We start from the raw sequence: 20,788 nt of genomic DNA, 5'->3' as shown, positions 1-20,788 counted from the left end.
AGAGAGGCTTCTGACACCAAAGACATTAAACCTACTTACTGAGCCCCTTACTGCTGTGTTAACATCGGGGTTCCCACTGAAACTCAATGCAATGATAGTAAATGGATCAAAGTTGGGATTTGGAATACATTTTTGCATATATGTTTTATGAGGTGGTGATTATCAATGGTAGGGTATATTTAGTGTACATATCTGCAATAATTCAACAGTCCCAATAATTGCTGGAGATTGACCACGCCCAGGACCAGGTTTAGTTTTGTACTAAAAATATGATTTTCTGCTCTCAGTAAATTACGTCTCTCTGTACAGGTGGTGACTGTCATGTTACTTGAGCCCCCTCTGGTGGAGAACAGAGGCAGCGCATGTAAGTGGAGCGTCATGTCTCGGGCACATACTGTTTAGCCTTTCCTGATAGGACATTACCACAAGGCAACCACACAGCTTGTGTTTTTAAATACGTTTTATTAGAAATTGCTTTGCAACAGAAGGCACTGCCTTGCTTCTTAATTTCTAGGACAGTTCTACACATACAAAAAGAAATACCTAAGTTTGGGTAAAGTGCAAAAGAAGCATGAAAATTCAATAATTAAACAAAGATGAAATGAAATTAAATATTTTGCACCAGCAGCAATATACACAGTGTTTTCAAATATATAAAAAAAAGAACCACAAACTATTGTGGCAGACATGATAAAACTCACACACACAGATTTAGTCATGGGAAGTACATGGTTTGAAAGTCTATAGAGAAAGGGCTGGTTTTATATAAAGCTGGTATGAATCAGATCTGCTAAGATGCAGACCCCATGTTTGGGGGTAAATAGCATTACAGTGGACTTTGTGTCAGCTAACACACATACCTTAGCTAGGATACAAAGCCAACCGATGGACCAGTGGAGACTGAAGTCACAATTCTTGTAAAAAAAGGCTCACGGTTTATTTAAAAGGAGTATTTTAGCTAATTACCAGTGATAACATTAGTTTTCTTACGAGAGGTGGATTTCAGCAGGGGGTTTTACTGTTCTGAACGAGGGGCCTCAGTTCAAGCCTCTAGCCTCCCCCAATTCCTAGCAGCCGACTGATCCCAGAACTTCCTCTATTCGAGACTGAAATGATCCCTGGAGACCGAGACACCCCCGTAACTCTTTTCAAACAGGTGTCCCTGGTTTAATTTGAACCCGGGTCCACTACAGTGTTGGCTGGCTCACAGAGAGATGATTTACCCTGTTCCGCTGCGCTGGAAGAGACCAGCAGTGCTGAAGCAAGCGTAACTAGGCGTCGTTGTCCTGTCATGTGTGGTCTGCCTGTATAAAATATCGTACAGCATGGAGCCCAGAGTCTCCTAGCTCATCGGCTCCTCTGACTGGCAGTAGGGGGATGAAGAGGCGGATGACAGATTCTGCGATTCCCCGTCGCTGTTGGGGAGGGGCTCTGCTGAACTGGTATTTGTGGAAGCCTTGTTGTTTCTCTCCTCTGCCTCGGGCTCCCCTCCCGAGCCCCTGGTTGGCATCCTGCTGATCAGCTCCTGTAAGTACTTGATGTACTGGATGGCTGCTCGTAGCGTCTCCACTTTGCTGAGCCGTTTCTCAGACGCGGTGCCAGGCAGGTGGTCCCTCAGGCGGGCGTAGCCCTCGTTCACGCACCTCACCCGCTGGCGCTCCCGCTCGTTGCGCTTCAGGATGAAAGCGGGCTCGAACGGGCAGTCGTACACCCCGAGGCGCCCGTGGAAAGGGACGTAGGGAAACAGGGCGCCCCCGTAGGACGTGTCGTAGTAGCCGGGGTCGACGTTAGCGGGGTACAGCAAGAAGGGCACGTGCGCCAGGGGGTCCCCGTGCCCCCCAGGGGGGCGGTGTGGGTGCGGGTGGTGGTGTGATTGGATGTGACCACCAGAGGGTGCTATCCCGTACTGCACACAGCTCCCAGGGACCACGGTGGGTCTGCGCGAGAAGCCACTGTTCATCCTCACTGGCAATCAAAGAGATTCACTGGACTGATATACCGCTTAGTGTTTTTTCTTTTTTATACAGGTATGTCCACCTCCCGTCACACCACAGCGATCATTTTTAATTAGAATTACAAACAGCTGTAGGTGGTTAAGCAGGATTTCAGCACCTCCTTGACTTCAAATAAAGTGTATGCTGGCTCTGTGAAAAGAAAACACAGGAGAAACGTTTTGCATTGTTTATTATTACAAAAGGCACCGAGCTGTGATGTAGCGATCTTGAAACAGTCTTCACAAATAATACAGTTTTAAATTACCCGTACTGTTTTATAACAGAAGAATTTCACCTTCCTGCTGGCTAAATGCGTTACCCCGGCACACCACCTTTCAAATGAATCCGGCAGATGGATCCCCCGACATGCGTTCTGTAATTTATAAAAGATGCATCTCCCAGGCGCATGCACGTTTCAGTCAAGACAGGCAAGATAGCATGTCTTTTTTCACAGTACAGACATTTTTAAATACACTTTAAAAAATACTGTAACGCCTTTCAACATAATATTTCGAAAATCGAAGCAATTTTAACAGGGTTATTAAAGAAGCTATATATTTTAATTGTACTATTTTTTTCTGCCCTGCGACTGACAGCTTTGTGGAAATCGCAGGAATTCCCCTGGCTTGCACCCGAGCCCTCTAACCAAGTTTCAAGTCTGCTAATAAGAGTGCGGAGAGAATGCCAAAAACAACAGAAGATCGTATCTCCGCTTCTTAATCATATTAAAGGGGAAGTGTACGTATTTAGACCTGTTTAATGCCTTGTAAATCTCAACAGTTACAACAGCGTAACCTTGTCTCTGGCTGTCTCGCTTCTATCCGTTTCATCACATGTGTGCACCACACTCTTGCTATCCCCTTTAAAACTATACAATATATTTAACACAAATGTTTTGCAGTTTGCTTATATAAATTATTATTATTTTATTATTTATTTCTTAGCAGACGCCCTTATCCAGGGCAACTTACAATTGTTACAAGACATCACATTCATTTTACATACAATTACCCATTTATACAGTTGGGTTTTTACTGGAGCAATCTAGGTAAAGTACCTTGCTCAAGGGTACAACAGCAGTTTCCCCGACCAGGGATTGAACCCACGACCCTCCAGTCAAGAGTCCAGAACCCTAACCACTACTCCACACAGTGAAGCATGTCTACCATGCTTCACTGTAGTTGTCTGTGATTTCACAACAGGATACTGACAGCCGGTTTTGTTCTTTTTTTTCGTCGTTCGTACCGTGTTTTGTTTGTTCCTGTATGTTTTTTTTTTGTTCTGGGTACTTCTCACTTCTGACTCTACGTGTGACAGGGCAGCGTCACGGCCCAGGCTGTAACCTGCAGCAGAGAGAGAGAGAGAGAGAGAGAGACCCAGAGACAGAGAGCTGCAGGTTAATGCACACCTTTATTTAACAAAACACAAAAACAGGAACAAACAAAACACGCCACGAACTCCAAAATGAAAGGCTCAAACAAAACAGAACCAACACTCATAGGCTGGGCATTCACCTTCACTGCCAAGAACCAAATCACAGCACAAACACTCCCTCTCTCTGCACCCACTGGAAACAAGTATCGCCTGTGCAGTAGCCTATGCATCTTAAAATCGATACACATCCCTATGCTGATCGCGGAGAAGCATTTTGGAAGGCCGTGTCTGTTGCTATGATCTGTCCACGCTTGATCTGTGAAGCAGATTGTAAAGAGAGGATCACAGAGGACTCATTTGAGGACCTGTGGGATTTTGAGATCTTGGAATATTAACTGGAGCAGTGTGGTGTTACCTCACTGGAAGTTAACTGGAGCATGCACTGCAATGCACTGGATCTGCAGTTTAACTACACTGCGCTTGCATTAAGAACTCATCAAATCAAAGGTTTCTTTGCTGACAAGCGGACGGCACACACGAAACATCTAGTCCTCTGCACGCATTAGTAATTATTTTGCAATGCTCGGAAGTTCTGTTTTCACTTCTCTGGATTCGTATGGATTATTCTGCAGTTTAATTATATACCAAGTTGCAGTTACAGTAGATTCTTTTGACATTTTCTGAAGCTGAAGTGCATATTGAATCGTGTTGTCTTGACCCCCGCAGCAAATTGTAATGCGAAAACAGTCTACTCCTAATCCATTCTGAATAAGGGAAATAAAAAAATGCTAAATGAATGCTTTAATTAGTAAAATAAAATAACAATTATGTATTGAACTATAAAACTAGCCATGCATGATAAAAAGGACTAGTAGCAGTAATAATAATAATAATAATAATAATAATAATAATAATAATAATAATAATAATAATAATAATAATAATAATGCCATCCTTACCTTCAGTTTCTTAGCTGTGTTGATTCGGTTGGGTTGTGCTCAGGGTGCAGTCAGCTGTAGATGCATCCGCTCCTTATTAGTCACAGTGTTGTGTGCAGCGCATGTGAGGTGAGCGAGCGAGCGAGTCCGCAGCCCTTTGCTATCCTGTGTGTCTGCCAGTTCCAGTCCAGGCTCCTCACAGCTCTGCAGACAGCATCTCTCCTGCTGCAGGTTTGAGTTTTCCTTCCCTGTCAGATCTCAGTCTATGTGCTTACCTGATCCAGCTTCAAAGAGAGGCACGCCCCAGGGAGGGGGGCTCAAAACAGGTAGAGGAACAGCGAGGAAGGAGGAGACACACCTGGGTAGGGACTGGTGAATATGTACCTGCTGCACTGAACATGCATACATAGATACATAGGCTGCCAAGATTAATAATAATAATTATTATTATTATTTGTTTCTTAGCAGACGCCCTTATCCAGGGTGACTTATAGTTCTTAGGAAGTATCACATTACAGATAATAGCAGTTATAGAATACAATAAGAGCAAAGTAAGAGAAATTTAAAAATACAGTAAATAATTACGTTGGAGAGCGATTACGACAGAGCAGTTAAACTTAAAAATGTTTGGATATACATGTAAATTCCATTAAGGGCAAGTAGTTAGTATAACAAATTAATAAGAACGATTTCAAATAAGAGCAATTACAGAAAACGTGCGTACGGTTACCTTTAAGAGTAAAATCAAACACAAGATACAGAAAATTGAATTGTGATTGAGAGCAGTGGTGGAATACAGCAAAGTGTGGAGCAGTTCAGTGCAAGCACAAGCTGATGCAAGCACTGGTACAGCTGGGTGCCGTCTAGTCCAGCATAGTGGAGAGCTGTGAGGTTTACAGATGCTGTCTGAACAGGTGTGTCTTGAGGAGGCGCTGAAAGGTGGTCAGGGACCGAGAAGTCCTGAGTTTACAGGCCGGTGGTATTAAGGTCTGTCATGGTCTAGATCATTAAAATAGACCCCAGTGCCAGGTAGTGGTCAAGGCCGAGAGTGGACTGGTGAACACAAACCGAAGCAGTCAGTGCTTCTACAGAAAACCTAACTGGTAGTAAAATCTCGATACATATTGTGGCCTTCTGTGGCTGTCCGGCTGTGGGAGGAAACAGAGATGCGACAGCCACTAATTCCACATTCTGTATCGAAACGGGAGAGGAAATCGCACTGGAATTATCACACAGGATGAGCTCAGATAAACGGAAGTGTGCTCCACTCCCATTGGTAAAGCACGTTGTTAAAGCTGCATGCACAAGCGAAGTAGGGATTACGAGGCTTCATGTCTGCCATTTAAAAGACAGAGAAGGAGGAGGAGGAGGAGGCGGGGAAGCTGGGCTTGTTTTGCAAAGGACAGCTGGGGTTTGCAGTCTGCATTGATGAGAGGAGACCACTGAAGATCAAACTTGCAGAGATAAAAGCACTGAAAACAGTTTCACAGCCCTCCCGCCACCCCCTCCCCACATCTTAGAAGTGCTTTGTATTAACCTAAGAGCCGTCTTCTAGAGGAGACTGCAGCACGACTCTGCACGACTCTGAAATCTGCTCCTTCGTTTCACTGCACCTCGGATCATCGGTTCATGGTTTTTAATTATCATTTTTAATAAATGAACCGTATTTCTATAGTTTCTGAATAGAAACACAAAGCTGAAGAACGCTCCAATCATTTTTAAAACGCTCTTCGAACTGCATGCTGATTTGTGTAGATATTTACAAAGCTGACGCGCAGGTCATGTTTAAAAAAGCTAGCTGTTTTTTTCTACATGTCTTGAAGAAAAGTTTTCCTAGTTATTTTAACAGGGCTTTTAAACTATTACAGTTTTTGATAATCAATTTAATACAATGCTGTCCTTTTTTTTAAATAAAAAAATAAAAATGCAGGCTAATAATAATATTAATTATTATTATTATTATTATTATTATTATTATTATTATTATTATTATTATTATTATTATTATTATTATTATTTCAATACCAGTTCAACAGAAATCGTATCAATAATGTGAAATTCAATTTGTCTCAATTGATTTGAAATCTGGGACCACACAGCTTCACCTGCACAAACCAACCATCCTTCCGAGTGCCCTGAAATAGACAAGCAGCAAATATCTTCAAAACAGCCCCCGATACCCGAGACTTCAGAGCGATGCTGTTACCCGCTGTAATCCCAGCTTTAAAGAGACGATTACGCAGTCTGACAGGCCCGCGGTGACCTGTAATTACCAGCAGCACCATAAACAAGAATTTATTTCCAGAACAGTACCGGACAGGCTGGGACTCGCTGCCGCCGAGCTTTCAACCCGCAGCCTGCTTTCATCTCCGTTACGCCTGAAGAAAGCTTCCACTTCGACACACACACTGAAAACAGAAGAAGCTGCATTTTATACACAAAAATAACCAGCGATACAACAGCCAGTAGCAGCTGTTTCCAGGTGTAGTGTGAGGCAGGGAGGACCCTGATTAGTAAAGAACACACGCTGGTCTGTACGAGTGATCTGAATACCCTCGTGGTTAAACCATTGAAAGAAGCGGACTATGTGAAAACACACATCTCTACTCTTTGGTAGATTTTTGTCTTTTGGTTCCTGTCTTTAATGTTTAAAACGCTGGAGTTAATTAGATCTGATATTGTTAAGATCAAGTGAACTGTTAATTAAAATAATAATAATAATAATAATAATAATAATAATAATAATAATAGATCAAAAAGGCTTACCTTCAGACAACGGAACACAGAATGTATTTCTTAGTTCTTAGATTTTACAGAAATTCTACAAAAACGCCTCAGTCTTTCAAATTCACACAGCGTTTATTGTAGTATCCACAATACATTATAAAGCCAGAAGCATTACAAAATGAACTCAGTGCCATAATCGTGCCCCCCAACATCTCAATGCAGCCAGGTTTACATCCATTAACTACCAAAGCATTATTTAAAAACCATTTATGATAACTGTAATAGAGTCAGTGGTGGGGGAAATACATAAATAAATCAAACCAGCTTCACTTGAAAGTTAAAAGGTGTGTTTGATATTGACGTGTAGGAATAAAGTCTACCCCAAAAAATGGAAATAACTATGAAGCATTTAACTGAAGCTAAGGAAACACAGCTGATTCAGTAAACTATTTAAGATGGATGTTATTCACAAAAGGGCTTACTTTTTTAATTTCCTAAAACAACTCGGGTACCTCGTATTAAAACTGGACTTGGAGGAGAGCACTGAAGACAGGAGGTTTTAGGGTTTGCCGAGGGTTAAGACAGAGGCAGGGGGTGCGTTCCGTTCCGGTTCCGGTTCCAGTTCCGGTTCCATTCCAGTTCCGTTCCGCTCTCTAGCTCAGCATCTTGTGTCGGTCGAAGACGGTCTTCCTCTGCTCCTGCACCTGCCTCTTCCAGCGCTGCTGAGCCCCCTCCACGCGCTCCAGCACCGTGTTCGACCGGGAGCGGGTCAGCCCCTCCGCGCCCAGGGAGGGGCGCACATCCTGCAGGGGGGAAACCAGGGACAGGAGGCAAGGGTCTGTTTAACCACAAAGTATACCCACGGGGTTAGCAGCACACGCCAACACATGCCACATACAAAACACTGACATTTCATTCTTGTTTTCCAATGCATAAAAAAAAGATGGCACGACGAAGATGTTTTACATGTGGTAATAATTATACTGTACAATACACTTCAAGCTACAAAACAATTAAAGCACACACACACACACACAGTATTATGTGAGGTCTTACAATGTGTGCCAAACCTGCTTCCAGAAGTAGAACACTGTGTAGACCGCGCTTGTTTGAGTTAAACACTTTATGAATGACCAGAGGCAACTGGCTTCTCTCATCACGAGCACTCAAGCCAGATATGAAAACAAGAAACTCAGAAATGACTGGAGACTGGAGTATCAAATATTAAAACAGTGTTAAAATCAACAAGGCAGTGGCTGGATCCAAACCCCTCAGGCCTGAAGAACACACACCTGGGAGACAGCACGGGCAGGAACGTCAAGGAGCTGCGACTAAACTTGAGAAGTGTGCAGCCATGTGGACTGTGCTGAACAGTTTGATTCAGCGAGGAAAACAAAGTGCAGATACTGCGAGTGACTGAATACCCAATCAAGAATTGACACCCCTGCCTTACTGACTGGCAGACCAGCTGCTGATCAGAGTCTTTGCTCACAGCTTCCTTAGCGGGGGGCTCTGGCCCAGACTTGTTGCTCTGTCTGTGCCACAGCACGGGGCAAATGAAATAACTCAAATATACAGCACAGTGTTGATGCATTTCAACAGAATCTCATCCACAACGCTGTACAGCACGGGAGGTTGAAGAGATCAAACAGCCATCACTCAGCACAGCTGCTAGACAGGGGAAACAGGGCTTCTGTCCCAGACTGAGACCCGGTAAACAGCCATCGTCAGAGAAGGGCTGTCAGCCAGTCTGGAGAGGGGCTGTCAGCGAGCTCTGTTACTCCCAGGAGGGGGACCAGCCCAGAAAAAGAAGAGTGATAGAAATGAGAAGTGCCTAAAGCACAGGTAGAGCTAGTGAACAAAAAACAAAAACTAACACTTCTGTTTACTTTTCACTTCTGATTTCAATGGGATTTTTCTCTCACTGTTAGCAGAGGCCGATTGAGAATGAATTCTGATGTACTTGGATATTGCATTCAGCCATTAATATATCTGATGGAACAGTATTTATTTAAGAGCATTCCAATTCAAATGTTTTCACAGTAGTATTTGTAAATGTTAATATTTTGATCCAGCTCTTAAGGTTGCCATCTGCAAAGCTTCTGTCACCAACACTGCACAGTAGCTGAGACGTTACCAAAGAGTCGTACCAAACAGAATTGAAAAGCTGCTTTTTTTTTCACCAGCCAGGTACAGAACATACCACTTAATTAAAGCTGCCAATGATTGTGTGCATGCCAGTTGAAACTTGCAGGGCACGCTCAGCTGTAGCCCGGGGGAACCTACCATCCTTAATGAAAGAAATTGCGACTTAAAGAAAAAATGAAATGTGAAGGGATTCATTGGCTGCAGCTGGTGTTAAAGAGGAGGGCGACCCAGACCACAGTGGATTGCCTGCCCGCGGCAGCGGTGTCATTAAAGCTCAGAACACACGTCTTCAACACATTTTATAACCCCACCATGTACTGGAACCAAACCACCTCTGCAACCAACCCAAACCTCAAAAAAAAAAAAAAAAAGTTTGAAGTTATATTAATTGTGTTTTAAACACATGGTTGGTTGGCCTGAAGCGATTTTTGCCCAATTCGCACTGATTCACAATGGGCAGGGCAGTTTCCCCGAGAATTACGGATTGAGAAATTTATTTGACAAGCATGCGTGATCAGGCTCTAACAGATCTAAACACTTTTTTAAGATTATAAAAATAAGGCTTGTGTCCCAACATCAGAAGAAAGCATCTCAAACAGTGCAGGTTCTCAAGATATATTTTTCAGGGTTGTAGCCAATCAGGGGACAGTGCTGCAGCTGAGGAATGTCCTTACCAAGTTTCCCCACAATTGGATGAGTGGCTCTCAAGGCAGTGAAATACGTCTCCACTCGTTCCTGGTGTATCAAGCAGTGCTTTCTTTACAGGCTTGTAGAGCAAGCTGTGTGTCAGTTTCACATTCACTCAGAACTTGTTCAGGAGATCCTGCGCCATCCTTCAATTAAGAGCGTCGCTGCAGTGTAATTAGTGCAAATTACAGCGCACCTCCTTACCCTGTACGCCCACGCATTTCCTCAACATGCTACCTTCAATTTACGGCCCGTCAGAACGGCATTTAATAATGAGTTACACCGAGCCCGTCTCCTCCCATTAAGAGAGACCACCCAGGTTCTCTAGCACAGATCTCCACCAAAAGAAAAGAAAAAAATGCAGAGGAAACGAGGGAGAGTTACATTTATAAAAACAGGTAACAACCCCCCCGTCCGGGCGTGGCAGGAACCTTTCCTTGCGTCAGAATAAATACTGTACTACTATTACGGCTTCCGGTAGACTTTTTGCGATATCATTTTATAGTTTCTTTGATTACACGATGTCGCAATTAACGGTGGGTGTCAGCACTTGCTAACTTACTGTGGAGAGTCTGAGCCCCCCCACACCCTCCTTGGGGAAGCGCCTCACCTCGTTCTCCTCCTCGTTGTGCAGGGGCTGGCTGTAGGACTGCTGTTTTCGGATAAGCGGATCCACCAGCAGCAGGAAGACCATGTAGAGCAGCAGGGAGCCCACCACTGACAGGTAGATAATGATAGTCACCTGGGGGCCACACAGACAGACAGACAGTTAGCAGCAGAGAAAATATCGTACTGTAGCTAATGGCATTTGGTATTAAACAGCTTGAAGAGTCTGTATTTCATGGTTGAAGAATCTAACGCTTACAGGCACAGAAATGAAAGCAAGGGAAGACTAGTCAGTAACGAGTCAGTCCAGTGTGGTGTGCGCGGATTTAACCCTTTAAGAAGCAATGTGACGTCACAGCTCTGCAGAGAGGGCCGTGGCATCATCTTTTCAGCATAAGGGAATGAATAACGCTGTCCAGACCGTTACCTTGATGGTGGTGCTGCTGCGTTCCTCATACTTGCATTCGCACAGCAGGCAGTACGCCTCCACATCGTGCCCTGGGACTGGCATGGGCTCCACCACGTGCAGGCAGTTACTGTACAGGGCACAAGACAGCAGACCAGTCAGAGATTCTGTCATGAGGCACTATTACAACATTCACCTGCGCCTAATGAACCCAGCGGCCAACGGCTCTCCAGGTCTACAGCTGTGGACAAACATGTTGCATCACTGAGAATTTTAGGATTGAGAGTAATTAACTCAACAACAAACGTTTCCGCTAGAAGCCTTTCTCCGGGTCCTCAACACTGTTAAGTTTCTTTTAGTACGTCTAAAAAACAGATTCTGCCCAGACCTTTGATAGCTGCTGGATGATCCAGCCTTGTGTAAGCAGAAAGGTGCGCTAAAAGCACAGCAGGTCGGCAGTCTAGAACAGAAAGCTCTTAAATAATGTACACCTGCTCTCCCAAGGACTCCAGTGTTGAGTCAGAACCTCTATAAACGAGGCTCGTACAGAATTCAAAACAGAACACTGGCTTTGATGCTGTAAAGTGAGATATTTACAAGTAACAAACAAGCCCCTACCAGTCTTTCTGCGAGACGTTCTTGTTGTAGATGTGTCCGCTTATGTTTCTGTACGGAGGGCAAATGCATTTGCAGCGAACATCTTCAAAGCTCTGAAAATAAATGAGGTTTTTTTTGGGGGGGGTGGGGGGTGGGGGGGGGGGGGGTCTTTTTGCAATTAAATGGAGCATGCTCACCAGTAAACACTGTAGAGAGGACTTTACCAGTTTTCATTAGTTTTTTTTTAAGTCACGTTTATAGTTCAATATTTTTCAGGCCATGCACACCCAAGGTAGTCTACAGTTCCGCTGAGTCTTGAACTACATCACAGAACGTAGAAAAGCTATTTCTTACGTCTGTTCTTTACAGTATAAACATGAATACTAGAGACTTCCTGGTGAAACTCAATAAGCGATAAAGAAAATCTAACAGGCAATATTGAGAGAAACAGTGCCATCTAGTGTCACGAGATAGGGAAAACAAAAGTACTATAATAAACGGATTCTGACAGCCCCAAACGTATTTTATAACGAAGACAATCTACTGGCAGCAGCCTTTTGAGGGGGTTCTTAATACCAGTAAAAATTCTACTGCCAGTAAGAAATCCCACAAAACCTGCAGACAGTAGTTTAACATCAGGGCTGAAGAAAGAGAAATTGTTAAGTTTGGAGAAAGGGAAGTGGGTAGTTATATAAAGCGGTATTGTGCAGCTACTGACAGCAGCGGAATCATATGATAGTGCCAGTAAAAATACTACTGCTAGCAACGTCTGCCATTTTTAAATTCCCACTGTATTTCCGTATTCTGTGGAACAGCAACAATTGCACATTTATGTTATACAAAATGTCATCCGTTCAAAATATTAACGCTGCCTAAATGCAGCTTTTGGATGTTCCTGCGTAAGAGGGTGCTTGGAGCAGCCGGAGGAATTAAATGGCTGAGTTTTACAGGAATCGCCGATCTAATTGATCTTACCTTACTGGCGTCCGTCCTCGGGACCCGCTCTGAGAGAAAGCATATTAACAGCGAGAGCAGAAGGAACTTCAAGCTACCGACAGCACGACGCAGAAGCATGACGAGCGCGTCTCTGGACAGGGAGCAGGTGAATCTGCGCAGAGGAAGAGACTAATGAGAGATCAGATTAAAATGAGCCACGCTTCTAACCCTAATTAAAATGAACATAGCATTAATGTCACTCAAATATACCTCCGGATATTCTATAGCGTGCTCGGCGTTTAGCAGATCGATCTGCCCAGTGTATCAGTATTTTCAGTATGCCTGTTTCTGTGAGCCAGAGGCTGTCCACAGATGACACAGCCAGGCGCTTTAGACTGCGTATACACTACACTGACATGTTTGTTGCGCCAACAAATGTTGGGGCGTGACGCAATCAGAAAACACCTTGTCTTTGCTGCAGGGGTAATACAAAAAGATAGGATCGCGCATCTACTCACATGGCAGGCTGTCCCTACAACGATACCGTATGACAAGCTATAGTAACAAAATAATATCGAGCCAAAAAACATTCAGAGGAAGCTCACATGTCAATATTAACTAAGCTAGTGATAGACTTGTATTGATATATATATATATATATATATATATATATATATATATATATATATATATATATATATATGTGTGTGTGTGTGTGTGTGTGTGTGTTTAAATGTCTTATAATTAGCCTGCCTCCCGAGCCCGCTCCTTCTCCACCCTCGCCCCCGCAGTGGTGGAACGACCTTCCTACAGATGTCAGGACTGCCCAGTCCCTGACCACATTCCGGCGCCTCCTTAAGACTCACCTCTTCAAACAGCACCTGTAGAACTCCTCTGTTTGTATCCTGGGACACTATCACCCTTCATTTAAATGTGCTTTATTTTGCTCTTATCTGCCCCCTATTTTACTGCATTTAATCCTGTACCTCAGAATATTGTAATCTGCCAAGTGTTTAATCTGTAGTATTTTGTACTTAATCATATCCTGATGTAACTATCACTATTTAATCATATCCTGATGTAACTAGTATCACTATTATCTGCTGTATTATTGAATTGTGGTTTGTCACACTTGAGAATTATTGTATTTCTTGTTCTTATTGTATGACTTATATTGTAACACTTGAATGTATTTGTATTTGCTTGCGATTGTAAGTCGCCCTGGATAAGGGCGTCTGCTAAGAAATAAATAATAATAATAATAATAATTAGACTCGAAAAACAAACCTACCGGTTAGTCGCTGCGCTTGGTATTCCTTGTCTTCACAACCCGTTATGATTGGCTATGACTAGGATAACAGGTCGCTGGGGATCCGCCTCCTTTCTTTTAATTGGCTCAACGATCCGGCCACGGCCTGTCTATTGGTGTGAAATTATGAACCACACCCCATACACAGACCTGTCTATTTGAGCAATGCAGGTGCAGAGAGAGAGAGAGAGAGAGAGAGAGAGAGAGAGACAGCAGCAGCAAGATGAGCTCTTAATTTAAACTAAAAAAATGTTAATCTAGAGTAAATTTAATTGTGAGAATTGAGAATATAAATCAGTAAGAACAAATAAAAAACAAATGGAAAACTTTTACTACAGAAATAAGACATCCAGGAAAAATTAAACAATTAAACAAGAAAGAAAGAAAGAAAGAAAGAAAGAAAGAGAAAGAAAGAAATAGAAAGAAAGCAAAAGAAAAGAACTGAACTGAAGAGGAAAAGAAAAGAAATAAGACCTCCAGGAAAATTAAACAAGAAAGAAAGAGAAAGAAAGAAAGAAACAGAAAGAAACAGAAAGAAAGAGAAATAAAGAGAAAGAAAGAGAAAGAAACAGAAAGAAATAGAAAGAAACAGACAAATTGAAATAAACAGAAAGAAAGAAAAAGAAAAGAACTGAAGAGGAAAATAAAAGGTAAGCCTTTTTAATATAACAAATTAACTAAAACCTAATAGCTAAAAACTCTCAGTCACTGAAAGCAGCTGAAACCGGTTGGTTTTTGACAGTTGGTCGGAATGGATAAATGTATCAATTTAGCCCTGCAGAGTGGGAGGGGCCAGACTAGCAGTGTAATCCGATACCCTGATGAGGTCACCAGTGCAAAGGCAAAGAAGCTGTATAAGAACAAGCTAATGAAGGAGTCCCCAGAGACACTGATAACAGACTGCAGCCTGGCTGGGGGCAAGAGGACCAAAACCAACCTGCTGTTCTATACACAGCACCCCACTGCCTGGCACACAGCCCTCTGCACAGCACATAGTAATATCAAGCTGGGAGGGATTTGCAAAGGAAGGCAACTGCGTATAGGAGATGAAACTGACCCTGACAGCACAAGGCTCAGCATCAATGTGTTTTATAATGGCACTATTATGATTCAGGGAACTGAGGCCAGCCTAGAACTATTCGAGAAAGATTTCCAGGCTCTAAAAGAACTGGCTGAGAAGGAGAAAAAAAATCCAGAGGTACTAGACCCAGAACAGCAGCCAGCTCCCCACACCGCAGACACAGCCCCCTGCAGCCCCCACACTGCAGACACAGCCCCCTGCAGCTCCCCCACTGCAGCCCCCCGCACCCCCCCGCTCACCCCCAGACTGCCCAGCACAGTGCAGCACTTGAAGGAATGCCTCTCACTGCTGGAGGTGGAGTTTGCAGAATTCAAGGAGCTCACCCTAACCACGCTGACAGAGAACGACCTCGTGCAGCAGATAAGAGACGAGGTGAGGCAGGTGAGGAACGAGGCCAGGGCTTCCATCAGGGAGCTGGGAGCTGAGATGGGAGAGTTGCGGCAGGACAACGAGGCCCTGAGAAACGAGCTGGCCAAGCTGAGAGAGGAGCTGCAGCGCAAAGAGAGGAGAATACAGAGCCTGAGAGAGCAGCTACTCAGAGTCACACCTCCTCCCCCCCACCCAGAACAGCAACACCACAGCCAGCCCAAGAACACAGGAGCTACAGCAAGCAGGGCCTGTGTGACTGACACCGACACCGATACACACACCACATCATCCCACACACACACTGATCCAAACACACACCCCACTCCCCCAGCACACCCCGACAGTGAGACACTCCCCCCCACCACACACACTACCCCCCACTCCCCCACCACACACACTACCCCCCACTCCCCCACCACACACACTGATCCAAACACACACCCCACTCCCCCAGCACACCCCGACAGTGAGACACTCCCCCCCACCACACACACTACCCCCCACTCCCCCACCACACACACTGCCCCTCCCTCCCACATCACACACACTGCCCCAGAGACACAGACTCCCTCGAGTAGACAGGCTAATAAAATATACAGCTCCAAGGTAGCCATTCTTATCGACTCCAACGGGAAGTACTTGAACCAGCGAAGACTCTTCCCCAGCAGCCGGGTAGCAAAATTCTGGTGCCCAACTACAGAAAGGGCGCTCCAGCTGCTGTGCCAGTCGACCCTGAGAGACCCCGAGCACATTATCATCCACACTGGCACCAACGACCTGGGCTCTCAGGGGGAAGATGTGGCCGAGTCGGTAAGGAGAGTAGCGGAGAAGGCCACAAAGGAGTTCCCTGGTGCGAAGATAGTGATCTCCACCCTGCTGCCCAGAGAGGACGTCCCCCAGCACACTATTCAGAGGATCAACAGTGACATCTCCAGAGGCTGTGCCCTTCTGCCTAATGTCCACTTGGCACACCACCCCACCCTGAGCACGCTGCACCTGTACGACCATGTACACCTCGACCAGGAAGGCGTTAGGATCTTCGCCAAAAACCTAAAGGACACTGCCATGGGCCGAGACCCCGCCAGCCACCCCCGAAACAGGAGCACACCGGACCACCACCAAGGACAGCGCAGCCCTGTGCTTACGAGGAGACCCCCCCAAGAACACCAGCCTCTGCAGCCTGGACACTGGCAGCACACACTACAACAGACCAGAAGAGCCCAGCCAAGCAGAGCCCAGCACCGAGGGACCCAGCCCAGCAGAGCCCAGCCCAGAGGGACCCAGCCCAACAGAGCCCAGCCCAGAGGGATCCAGGAACAGCAGCAGCTCCAGCACAGCAGTCAGACAGAGCAGCAGCAACACAGCTATGCAGCAGCTGCTTCCAAACCAAGGACCCTAGTCAGCTCTGAGATGGGGGAGATACGGCAGCTCCTGAACTTAATTTTCAAAATCATGAGCTAAGTACACCCCACTCTAAATGTATTAGAAAAGAAATGTACAACTAATAATAATTAGAATAAGAAAATAATACAAATAATAAGAAAATACTTAATAGTGTAAAACATGTTACTGATTTATGTTCAATGTTTCTGACATTATATTTTATTCTAGATAATAATTATAAATAGCTTAAATTATAAATATGAGATCGCTTACAATTAGCTCCTGGAATATTCAGGGTTTGTGTTCGTCAGTGTTTGGGCTGAAGAGCACAGACCCTGAATTCATCAGAAATATAAATAACATAGATATAATTATTCTCCACGAGACGTGGTGCCGTGCTGATGTGTCCACTCACTGTCCCTCAGGCTACAGGGAGATTATAGTGCCCTCCCTGAAACACTCACACGTAAAACGTGGCAGAGACTCAGGGGGGATCATTGTGTGGTACAGAGAGGAGCTCACCGACTCTATTAGACCAATAAGAACAGGAGAGACCCACCTGTGGCTAAAAATGAGTAATAGCATTGTCACCTGCCAAACAGATATCTACCTGTGTGCAGCCTACATCCCCCCATCGGACTCCCCTTATTACAAGGAAGACACCTTCCATGATCTCCAGACAGAGATCTGCCACTTCCAGGCCCAGGGAAGTGTGCTGCTCTGCGGTGACTTTAATGCCAGAACAGGCACTCTGCCTGACTTCATGAACACACAGGGGAACAGCCACATATTCGGACAATCCCCTCTATACCACACGCACATGACCACAAACAGGAATAGCCATGACAGTGTGGTAAATAAAAATGGGAGACAATTATTGAATCTCTGTCAAGGCCTAGGCCTCTATATCATGAATGGCAGGATCAGAGGGGACTCTTTAGGTAGGTTTACATACAGCTCAGCTCTTGGTAACAGTGTGGTGGACTATGCCATCACTGACCTGGACCCCTCCTCTATTAATGCATTCACTGTCAGACCACAAACCCCCCTGTCAGATCACAGCCAAATCACTGTGTTCATAAAAAGAACAGAGCAGATCAACAACACACAGACACAGCCCTGTAAGCTGTACAATCTAAACCATTCCTACAGATGGGCTCCAAACAGCACAGAAATATACAAAGAAGCAATTGGCACCAATGAAATAGAAACCCTAATACACACATTTCAAAACACACAGTATCAACACACAAAAACAGGAGTAACTCTGGCTGTAAAAGATTTGAATAACATATTTAGAAAAGCAGCAGAAAAATCTAAATTAAAAATAGTAAATCGGAAAAACAACCAAAAGAATAAATTCAAAGAAAAGTGGTTTGATGAAGAATGTAAAACTAGAAGGGAAAAACTAAGACAGCTATCCAATCAAAAACATAAAGATCCAGACAGCCCAGATTTACGCCTCAGATACTGTGAGGCACTGAATCAATACAAACACACTCTAAGAAATAAAAAACAAGACCATATTAATAAACAACTCAGCGAAATTGAGGAGTCAATAAACCAAAATCATTTTTGGGAAACCTGGAACAACCTAAATTCAACAAAAAAAGAAGAATTGGCCATCCAAAATGGAAACATTTGGAAAAAACATTTTGAAAACCTTTACAAAGAAATACAAAACAAAGAACAAAAAACTCAAAATGCCATTTGTGAAAAACTAAAAAATTTAGAATCCTGTATTAAGGACAATCAGAACCCCCTCGACACCCCAATCACGGTGGAGGAGCTGAGTGATAAACTCAAGGCCCTCAAATCAAAAAAAGCAAGTGGACCTGACAGCATCAACGCTGAGATGCTCAAACACAGCAGCCCCAAGCTGCAGGAGGCCCTGCTCAAACTCCTCAATCTTGTACTGAGAGCTGGGTATTTCCCTGAGACCTGGAACCAAGGGCTTATAACACCCATATATAAAAGTGGAGACAAATTCGACCCCAATAACTACCGGGGCATCTGTGTGAGCAGTAATCTGGGGAAGGTGTTCTGCAGTATCATTAACGCCCGGATACTGGCCTTCCTTACCGAACACAGTGTCCTGAGTAAGAGTCAGATTGGATTTCTACCAAAACACCGCACTTCTGATCATGTTTACACCCTACACACCCTAATCAATAAACACGTCCATCAAACTAATAAAGGAAAAATATTCGCTTGCTTTATAGACTTTAAAAAGGCATTTGATTCAATTTGGCATAAAGGACTATTTCTTAAACTTCTTCAAAGTGGTGTAGGGGGTAAAGTCTATGACATCATAAAATCGATGTACTCAGAAAATAAGTGTGGTGTGAAAATTGGCAACAAAAGAACAGAATTCTTCACACAAGGGCGTGGGGTGAGACAGGGCTGCAGTCTGAGCCCAACACTGTTCAACATCTATATCAATGAGCTGGCCACAGTGTTGGAGCAGTCTGCAGCCCCTGGCCTCACTCTACATGACACTGAAGTCAAGTTTCTGCTCTATGCAGATGACCTGGTCCTGCTGTCACCCACAGAGCAGGGGCTGCAGCAGAGCCTGGCACTGCTAGAGCAGTACTGTCAGACCTGGGCCCTGGCAGTAAACATGAACAAGACCAGAGTCATGATATTCCAGAAGAAAGCCAGATCTCAGGGAAATAAGTACCACTTCACTCTAGGTAACACCACCCTAGAGCACACCAGCAGCTACACATACCTGGGTCTGACCATCAGTGCGTCAGGGAGCTTTAACCTGGCAGTGAATGCACTAAAGGAGAAAGCACGCAGGGCTTTTTATGCCATAAAGAGGAGGCTCTACAATATAAATCCCCCCGTCAAAATTTGGCTCAAAATTTTTGAAAGTGTAATTCAGCCAATTGCTCTCTATGGCAGTGAAGTGTGGGGTCCAATCACCAACCAGGACTACACAAAATGGGACAAACACCCCACAGAAACCCTGCATGCAGAGTTCTGTAAAAACATCATGAGATTACAAAGAAAAACACCAAACAATGCATGCAGGGCTGAATTAGGCCTTTATCCATTGATTATTAACATCCAAAAAAGAGCATTAAAATACTGGATTCATCTAAAAACTAGTGACCCAAACTCACTCCATCATAAAGCCCTGCAATACCAAGAGCTCAGCCCAGAAAAGAGTCCCCTCAGCCAGCTGGTCCTGAAGCTCACTGAGCTGAGCAACACTGACATCAGTCAGCTTCAGGACAGCACTGCAAAAACAATTCCAATTAGTGTCAACCAAATTATAAAACACCTGAAACACTCCTATCTGGACCATTGGGATACAAACACTAAAACACAAAACAAACTAGAGTGCTATCGAACCCTAAATAGAAATTACACCCTGGCAGAATACCTGGTAACTGTCAGAAACACAAAGCAGAGGCAGATCCTGACCAAATACCGGCTCAGTGACCACAACCTGGCCATTGAAAAAGGCCGACAGAGGCAAACCTGGCTGGCCAGGGAGAATAGGCACTGTGGTCACTGTGAGACAGGAGAGGTCGAGACAGAGATTCACTTCCTGACACACTGTGAAAAATATAAAAACATAAGGGACATTTTCTTCCCCAAATTCTGTGATTTAGTCCCAGAATTCCCAAAAATGTGTGATACCCAGAAGCTGTCAATCCTGCTGGGGGAAGACAAACACACAGCCAAACTGGCTGGTCAATACGTGGAGACCTGTCATAGCCTGAGGGACAGACCGTGAACACGTCACACTAGAGAGGGAAAAGAGAGAGGGAGGGAGGGAGGGATTCTGTTTAATATAGAAAGAGGGAGGGAGGGAGGGAGGGGGTATTGTTTAATTGAGGGAGGGGGGATTCTGTTTAATAGAGGGAGGGAGGGGGATTCTGTTTAATATAGAGGGGGGAAGGGGGTACTGTTTGATATAGAGGGGAAGGGAGGGATTCTGTTTACTGTATTAATATAGAGGGAGGAGGGATACTGTTAGTATTAAGAAAAATTCTTTGTCTGTATATTTGAGTTGGTTATGCCATGTATGTGCTTTGGCAACACAATTATTTTTATTGTCATGCCAATAAAGCCAATTTGAATTTGAATTTGAATTTGAATTTGAGAGAGAGAGAGAGAGAGAGAGAGAGAGAGAGAGAGAGAGAGAGAGAGAGAGAGAGAGAGAGAGAGAATACAGTAATTTGTCATCCATCACGCATTGCGTCATTGTTACCTGTTGGG

The 20,788-nt window shown here is 44.3% G+C and overlaps 2 protein-coding genes across 5 annotated transcripts; both read right to left on the bottom strand.

The window, feature by feature from the left end:
• Window positions 1-449: 449 nt before the first annotated feature.
• LOC117396097 (achaete-scute homolog 5-like) lies at window positions 450-5,792 on the bottom strand. The gene is made up of 3 exons (XM_033994721.3): window positions 4,328-5,792; window positions 3,240-3,337; window positions 450-2,144 (listed from the first exon to the last, which is right to left on the bottom strand). The coding sequence occupies exon 3, from the start codon at window positions 1,958-1,960 to the stop codon at window positions 1,343-1,345; it is 618 nt and encodes a 205-aa protein (XP_033850612.3). The 5' UTR covers window positions 1,961-2,144; window positions 3,240-3,337; window positions 4,328-5,792; the 3' UTR covers window positions 450-1,342.
• A 1,352-nt stretch (window positions 5,793-7,144) lies between these two features.
• LOC117429246 (proton-transporting V-type ATPase complex assembly regulator TMEM9) lies at window positions 7,145-13,789 on the bottom strand. Of its 4 annotated transcripts, none has more exons than XM_034907812.2 (6): window positions 13,705-13,789; window positions 12,453-12,585; window positions 11,499-11,590; window positions 10,902-11,010; window positions 10,479-10,610; window positions 7,145-7,836 (listed from the first exon to the last, which is right to left on the bottom strand). In XM_034907812.2, exons 2-6 carry the CDS (start codon window positions 12,549-12,551, stop codon window positions 7,687-7,689), a joined length of 582 nt encoding a protein of 193 aa, XP_034763703.2. In that variant the 5' UTR covers window positions 12,552-12,585; window positions 13,705-13,789; the 3' UTR covers window positions 7,145-7,686. The 4 variants fall into 4 exon arrangements, with proteins under 4 accessions (XP_034763703.2, XP_034763702.2, XP_033904467.3 ...); XM_034907811.2 differs by having other exon boundaries at window positions 12,453-12,602; window positions 13,705-13,781; XM_034048576.3 differs by lacking the exon at window positions 13,705-13,789 and adding an exon at window positions 12,684-12,881.
• Between the last annotated feature and the right edge of the window lie 6,999 nt (window positions 13,790-20,788).

The sequence above is a fragment of the Acipenser ruthenus genome, chromosome 29, assembly GCF_902713425.1.
Source record: "Acipenser ruthenus chromosome 29, fAciRut3.2 maternal haplotype, whole genome shotgun sequence".
Lineage (NCBI taxonomy): Eukaryota > Metazoa > Chordata > Actinopteri > Acipenseriformes > Acipenseridae > Acipenser > Acipenser ruthenus.
Note: the sequence above shows the minus strand (reverse complement) of the source record. Positions and strands in the feature narration are given on the sequence as shown.

Coding starts and splice junctions, on each gene's coding strand:
- LOC117396097 (XM_033994721.3), bottom strand. CDS start 1,960: ATGAACAGTGGCTTCTCGCGCAGACCCACCGTGGTCCCTGGGAGCTGT.
- LOC117429246 (XM_034907812.2), bottom strand. CDS start 12,551: ATGCTTCTGCGTCGTGCTGTCGGTAGCTTGAAGTTCCTTCTGCTCTCG. Junction 11,591..12,452: donor CGAGGACGGACGCCAGTAAG/GTAAGATCAATT, acceptor ATTTATTTTCAG/AGCTTTGAAGATGTTCGCTG. Junction 11,011..11,498: donor AACGTCTCGCAGAAAGACTG/GTAGGGGCTTGT, acceptor TGCCCTGTACAG/TAACTGCCTGCACGTGGTGG.